General features: G+C 44.6%; 1 protein-coding gene across 1 annotated transcript in view; it reads right to left on the bottom strand.

Moving 5' to 3' along the window:
* dipk1c (divergent protein kinase domain 1C) overlaps positions 1 to 7,642 on the bottom strand; it is a 47,301-nt gene that overhangs the window by 13,021 nt on the left and 26,638 nt on the right. Inside the window, exons 3-7 of the mRNA XM_008289188.1 lie at positions 5,787 to 5,990; positions 5,659 to 5,712; positions 5,411 to 5,586; positions 2,941 to 3,250; positions 129 to 293 (exon numbers count right to left, since the gene is read on the bottom strand). Coding sequence (XP_008287410.1) covers positions 129 to 293; positions 2,941 to 3,250; positions 5,411 to 5,586; positions 5,659 to 5,712; positions 5,787 to 5,990 — 909 coding nt within the window. The remainder of the gene's footprint in view (positions 1 to 128; positions 294 to 2,940; positions 3,251 to 5,410; positions 5,587 to 5,658; positions 5,713 to 5,786; positions 5,991 to 7,642) is intronic.

Here is a 7,642-nt window from a genome sequence, read left to right as displayed (position 1 = left end):
CAAACATAAAAACATAACAAATGAAGTCAGCAGCATCAGTCAGCCTTGTGTCAGCGACCGTTGACTGTTTGTGGTTCTGGTTCTGCTGCTGGGCTCTGTTCGGGTCTGAGTCCGGCCGTTCTCCTCACCTGCAGGTTGGTGTTGCGCCGTCTCGGGCTGCAGCGGCGCTTCGTCGGGTCGCATCTGGACGAGCAGTCGAAGAAGTTGCAGTCGTCGTCGCTGCTGCAGTTCTGGTCCAGGATGTCCCTCATCTTGGGCTCGAAGAACGCCATGTCCACGTCGATGGCCACCACCTGCAGCGGGACGGCAGCGGTTAGGCCCGGACCGGCACCACGACCACAACTCAGCAGTAGGAAGGCAGCATGAGGTGGAGAGATTTGAAATTTAAAGATAAAATGTCTGAATTTAGAGATAAAAATGTGAAATCCAGAATGAAAAAGCCAAAAGGTTGAGATGCAACAGAAAGACGGAGATAAACGGACAACATTTTAAGATGAAAACTTGAAATTGAGCAACAAAAAGTCTAAATTTAGAGATAAAAACATGAAAATCAGGTTCAGAAGTCAAAAATGTGGAGATAAAATCTTTCACCAATAAAAGGTCAACATTTGGAAGATTGTTTTTAAATGCGTCGACAAAAAGTCCAAATGTGGAGATAAAAAGAAGAAAGATGGAACTAAACAGACGACACTTTAAGATTAAAAAAACTTTAAATTCAGGTGTTAAAGTCAAAATTTAGAGATTAACATTTAAATGTCAGAGACAAAAAGCCAAAATGTTGAGATAAAAACAAGACATTTGGAGGCAAAAAGCCGATATTTTACAGTATATGTTTGAAATTCATCATTTAAAAGTTCAAATGTGGAGATAAAAAGAAGAAAGAGATTAACTGACAACATTTCCAGATGAAAAACTTGTAAATCAGGTTCAGAAATCAGAATTTCAAATTTCAGAAATTCTGAAATAAAAGGTCAAAACGTTGAGATAAAAATGTGAAATGTGGAGATAAAAAGTCAATATTTAAAAATAAAAAATGTGAAATTCAACAATTAAAAATCTACATTTTAAGAGAAAAACTTTAAATTCAGGCGTCAAAGTCCAAATGTTGAGATAAAAACGAGAGACTTGGAGACAAAAAGCCGATATTTTAAAATCAAAATCAAAAAGTCCACAGATGAAGATAAAATCCAGAAATTGAGCATTAAAGCGTCTAAATGTTGAGATAAAACAGAAAGACGGAGACAAAGTGAGAATGTTTTGAGATGAAAACTTCAAGTTCAGCATCAATAGCTTTTTGTAAAAATGACTTTTTGGTCATTTTCTGTCTTTAATGTTGTTGTTGTTTGTTTGTTTTCTTTCACATTTTGGTGGTTTCACATCTTTCCTGCCGTACTTGTTCTCTTTATGATAGTTTTGCGTCACATCTTATGTCTCCTTGTTGCTTTCTGTTTCTCTTTGAGGTGCTTTGTCTCATAATGTAGTTTTTTTGGTCATTTTGCGTCCGTCTGTTGCTGCTCTATCTGGTCGTCAGTTGGTCTTTCCTGATCTAGTCGAAGCTTCAGACCTTTTTCTCCTCACGTGGAACGTTTCAGGCCACAGTTTACGGCGCTGGCATTATAAACAGCGACGCCACTAATCCCCCGACAGCACTAACGAGGTGTACTTGACATTTTGGGTTGTTTCCTCTCTCCTCCCTGCTCCAGATGAAACCCGCGGGCCTCCAGCCGTCTGATAAGGCCGGACCAACAAGCCGGGAGCTTTTACTGTCTCAGCGCCGCTCTGCTTCCAGTGATGCCTCCAAACTCTGCTTTGATTTCCAGCCGAAGACGTTTTCTTTGGCTTCACTTGTGCAGCCAAAGCAAGCAGCTGTGACGCTGCAGAACTTCACACGAGGACTCAGTTTCAGTCTTTTCTGCCGAGAACCTTTTGAATTTTTGGCACTTTTTAGTCACTTTGCATCCCGTTAAAGTTGTTTTTAACCACGTCTTGCATCTCTTTGCTTCCATTTAGCTGCTATTTGGTTCTTTTATGGTTCTCAATGGGTTTTTTTTGTCATATTTTGATCATTTTGCATCTTTTTGTTGCCTTTACGCCACTTTGCAGTCATGTCATGTTGCTTCATGATTGTTTTCTTACACCTTTTAACCATTTTTTGTCTCTTTGTGTTTGTTTTTTGTCATATTTTAGTAAAACAGCAGTTTGTTTCCACTCTGTACCAACACCTCCTGCAGTTCAGCCGAAAACTTTCTGAATTTTGGCCCTTTTAATCACTTTGCATCTCTTTAAGGTTGTTTTTAACCACATTTTGCATCTCTTTGCTTCCATTTAGCTGCTTTGTGGCTCTTTTAAGGTTCTCGATGGTTGTTTTGAGTCACGTTTTGGTAAACCAGCAGTTTGTTTGGACTGTATGAAGACATCCTGCGCTTCAGTCGAGCGTTCCCTGACTTGTTCTGGTCGTTCTATTTCTCTGCGTACCCTGTGGTCTGAGCTAACGGTTTATTCTGGGCACATTTTTAAACCAGACATGGAGAGGAGATTGATTTTGATCAGTTTAAGCTCAGGTTTGGTGAAGGTTCCCGTCAGGTGACGTTTGTTTTTGTGTTTGTGATAAGTGGTTTCGTTTTGGCCGTTTGTGATGCTGACGTGCTCGTTTAAACGCAGCAGCAGCAGCAGGTGTTCAGAGGCCTCACAGAGACACAAGCAGGCGGCTGTGTTTGACCTTCTCCTCCCAGCAGCTTCTGCCTTCAGCTAAAAACACGTCTCTTCAGGAAGAAGCTCACGTCCACCGTCTGATTTCCATCTCCGCTCTAATAGCTCTTTAAAACACGGCCTTCTTATCTCCTCTCTCCCTTTTATCTCGTTTCTCCTCCTCTTTGTATTCCCAGACGGCGCCGAGGACGTTCGGGCCTCTCCGCTGGTTTCTGAGTCACACAAACTCACCGTCAGGTCCCTCCTGATGGCGAAGTTCTCCGGCTTGATGTCGCACAGGTGCAGCTTGTGGGTGAAGTCGTTGTCGAAGTGCCAGACCATGTCCAGGAAGCTGAGCGCGATGCGGTGCACCATCTCCCTGGAGCTCCACCTGCCCCGGGCCCCGGCCTGGTTCTGATCCTGCAGCCCAGGAACGGCCACGTCGTCCAGGGAGAAGATGTTCTGGTCCCAGGCGTGTCCGGCCGACAGGTACTCCACGGCGTAGAAGTGACCGCAGGAGCCCAGGACTTTGGCCACGTGGCTGCTGAGGTCCTGCAGCACTCTGGAGGACAGACGGAGGTGTTAGAGAGTAAAGAGGAGCTTCAGCTGGACGGACGTCAGGCTCAACATCAACGCTAACAATCTAACACGTCGCTTTGTTGCTTCTGGCTCATTATACAGTTTGAATCCTGCACGTGTGGAAAGAACAACATTCTGAGATAAAGTCATAAAAACTGGACCTTTAGGAAAAGAAATCAGAAATGTAGAGATGAAGGTCTGATGTTTAGGGATCAAAAGTCAAACTGTTGAGGTAGAAACTTCAAATTCACACATAAAAGTTAGAATTTTAAGACTAGAAACCGAAGATTTAAAGATAAAAAGTCAAACAATTGAGATCGAAGCTTGAAAAAATTCAACATTTTGAGATAAACACTCAGGTACGGAAGCCGAGAGCGGTCATGGCCGCACATTTTTTTAAACGCCGTTTCCCCGAGATAACGGGATAATAATCTCGTTATCTCGGGAAAACGGCGTTCGTTTTCTCGATTAATTATCCCGTTGACAGTTTGGGCTGTCACTTCAGCCTTCAAGTTGTCGGACTTCCTGGTGTGACGTATCTTATATAGACAGCTGACCGGGAACTCCGACATGACGTGTCATGAGAACAGCTGACCGGGCACGACAGCTTACAATGAAGCGCTCGTGCCCGGTCTGGTCTGTCCTCCGGCCCCCCGCTGGTGACTGAGGATGGAATCCCAGGTGTGTGGGACCTCCCACATCTGGACCGGGCACGAGCGGGCAAACACAAACACCAATTATCTCGTTTTCACGAGAAAACGATTCTTGTTATCCCGAGATAACGAGAAAATTAACTCGTTATCTTGAGAAAACGGCGAAGAAAGAACAGTAGCGGAAAACGACCGCTCTGGGCTTCCGTACTCAGGAGTCAGAAGTTTCAAAGGCAAAGTCAGACATAAAAAATCTTTCAGGGTGAAACTTCTTGTCCTGTTTGGTTACAGCAGAGCCGGCGGATGATTCACAGAGTTCATGTACAGAAGCGGTGATTTTAAGCTTAGATCTGGTTCAGTTTGTTCAGTCTCTGGTTCTGTAAAAGCTCGACCTGCTGGTGGGCTTCCTGCTGTCTGAGCAGCAGCTTGAACCTCGTCGTTCACACGTTTTTCTGCCTAATAACGAATAATAACCTCGTTTCCGAGGTAAAGTGGTGGTTTGTCGCTCTCCCACTTCTGTCTACGTCTCTGATTTCTGGAGACAGTAACAGGTGAACATGAACAGGTGAGCACGAGTGTGGATCATCTGCAGGTCTTTGTGGAGCTCCTCTGAGCTGCCATCACGTCTCTGACAGATCAGAGAACTCTCAGGAGTGTGATTCTCTGCTGTGTCTGACTCTTTGTGCAGACAGCATCAGGTCGCTTCGATTGGCCGCCTTCCTGTTTGGACCGGCTGGAGCTCTGGCCTCCAGCTGTCTGAAGGTAAACCTCCGTCTTGTTGCTCTCCAGCTCTGAACGCTAAACTTCTCACACCTTCAAGGTGAAACGAGCCCGTTTGTTCAAACTGCAGACGGGTTCTGTTCCTTAGAAGATTCTGTACTGTGAACGAATGATTTTTAACAGTTTAATCTGAATGTTTTAGCTGATGTTCTACAGATTCTCCCTGTTTGATGAGTTACAGATAATAACTACAAAATACTTTCAATTCTGAGATAAAAAGTCTTTCTAGAAGCTACACGACGTAAAGTCAGAACTCTTCATCCTGTAGGGTAAAAGTCAAAACGTTGAGATTAAACGGTGAAAATCACAGATCCAACTAAATAGCATTATTTATGAGCAGTTTAAAGCTGCTGCGAGACTAAAAGTTGAACCTCTGAACGTCAGAACCCACCAACAGGTTCTGAAGGCGTGTTGTGCTTCAAAGGAGAGTCACTGAAATGACACCAGAGCAGAAACTGTGGAAACAAAGACTTTCAGCTTCATCTCCGTCCCTGAACTCATCGTCTGCAGTTCAGTCAGTGAGACGATCAAACAGCGAGAAGCTCCACCTGGTGGAACAACCAGGTACTGCAACCGACACGCACGGCCTTCTTCTTCATTGGTTAATTCCTGACAGTAAGTGATGAACCGTTAATCACTGCCATCCCTGCTGTGGGTCTCATTTAGATTCACCATAAATAAGCGATGATGGAGGTGGACGAGCCGTGTCCTACCTGAGGAAGGTGTACTCCTCCTGCTGCAGCAGCGACCAGAGCGAGGCCAGCTCTGCCCTGGAGTAGCTCTTATCTCTGCTTTTCAGCTTCTTGCCCCAAAGTCTGGCCAGAGAGCCGTTGCCGCCGCCTCCGTCCTCGTCCTCGTCCTCCCCGGCCAGCCCCAGCGAGTTCCGGACCTGAGGCCAGGAGACGGAGCGCCGTGAGCTTCGAGGAAGCTTCGTTATCGGCACCAAACTGGTGCGACTTACCTCCAGGGTGGCGTAGAAGACCACGTCGAGAGGGGAGAGCTCGTCCGCCGTGTCCTGCTGAGCAGAAAGGAGGTTTTAGAACGAGCCCCAGATCCCTGAGCGGGCCGGACCCGGAGAGCAGACCTCACCTGGTAGTCCAGGATCCCCAGTGGCTCGTACGAGGAGAAGTTCTCCAGCTTGGACTTGAGGATGACGGGGTTTCCTCTCCAGCGCGCCTCGATCACCTTCTTGCCGTTCTCGTAGTAGAGGCAGCGTTTGTACTCGACCAGGCCGAGCACACACAGGTCCTCGCACATGTCGCCGCTCACCGAGCCCTCGCCGAACTCCAGACACTGAGTGGGAAACAGCCGCAACGTCAGCGAAACCAGAACCACGGGGTGGAACTCCAGGCCGGTTCCGTCCCGCTGGACACATGTTTCCTCACCGTGGCTCATTAAAAAAAATTAATTACAACAATATACAGTTCTGCACCTCCATGGAACCAGAACAATCAGAACCAGATTACAAAAGGTACCAAAGCTCAGAAGAAAGTCAACATTCAGAGAAAAAGAACCTCGAATTCAGAGACTAAAAAAAACAGACAACAATTAGAGATAAAATATCAAATTCAGAGATGAAAAGTCAAAATTGTTCAACAAAAAAATCTAATTCAGGAACATAAAGTCAACATGTCGATGTAAAAAGTGTTCTTTGTTGGGTTTTTTGTTTTTTTAAATGCTGATTTTCAAGATAAATTACAGATTTAAAAGAAAATCCTAATTAATGTAAAGTTGACCTTCTAGAATGTCCTAATTTTTTATTTTTTTTATAAAAACCTGAAATTCAGAGATAAAAAGTCAAAATGTGGAGAAACAAACTTGACATGCAGCGATTACACGTCAACATTTTGAGATAAAAAAAAAAAACTCTTGTGGGGTAAAAAGTCGATAAACTGCAGAATTAATTAGAAAATGTGAAGTCAAAGTTTGGTCGGAGTCAAAACTTTCAAATGAAAACTTGAAATTCTGACATTAAAAAGTCAAAATCTGAGACAAAAACTCAAACTTCAGAGACTAAAACCTAAACATCAGCATTTTTTTTTCATTGGTTTAAAAAACCAAAAGATAAATTACAGATTAAAAAAATCTACACTAGGAGATAGAAAGTAAAGATTCTGGGATGTAGCTGTAATGTTCACATTTAAAACTAAATATTTTGAAAAAAAGAAAAAAAACCTTGAAACTTTGGGATCAGTGATATAATTTCGAGATAAAACGTCAAAATTCTGAAGTCGTTTTAATTTTGAGATGGAAAGTTTAAAGTCAGATTTGAGTTTTAATTGTGGGACAGAGTTTAGAGATAAAAGCTAAAAACGTCGACCTTTGGAGGAATAAGAGCGTCCTGTGCTGAGGAGCCAGCGCTTCCTCCTTGGACTGATGTCGATCGTAGACGTTCAGATTGAAGTGTTTCTGGTGACATTTCAGGATTTCATGCTGGGCTTTGGTTCTTTTCTCAGATAAGACGTGTCTGTTTTCTGTCAGCGCGCCTCTCTGATGCCACGTCCGTCCGTCTACGCGCCTGTTTTTCTTTCTGGTAATCCGCCCAGGAGCTGATCCTCCTCCATGTGAGTGAACGCGGTAATGAGCGTCTGGAGGGCCCGGCCCGGGGATCAGCCGTGGTTCGGTGGGAGATTAGCCGGCTGATCCTCGCTCTGCCCACATTCCAACACAAACATCCGTCAGCGAGGCGCTCGCAGGCCCAACCCTGACACCAGACACCTGCCGGTCGACGGAGCCCTCAAGTCTTCACTCAGCACGCCGTTAATTCACAATCAAGCAGATGAAGTGATCTGTGGCCACGGCTGGTTTGGAATGTGGAGGAAAAACCGTCATGAGGAGATGAAGTGAATGTGTCCGTCTGCATCACGTAGAGACGTTTTAAAGAAGCAAACTGAAATATGTGAGAAAATAATCCAGAAGATCAGAGTCAGTGTCTCTTTGTGTCT

Source organism: Stegastes partitus, unplaced genomic scaffold (genome assembly GCF_000690725.1).
Source record: "Stegastes partitus isolate 25-593 unplaced genomic scaffold, Stegastes_partitus-1.0.2 Scaffold598, whole genome shotgun sequence".
NCBI classification, from domain to species: domain Eukaryota; kingdom Metazoa; phylum Chordata; class Actinopteri; family Pomacentridae; genus Stegastes; species Stegastes partitus.
Note: the sequence above shows the minus strand (reverse complement) of the source record. Positions and strands in the feature narration are given on the sequence as shown.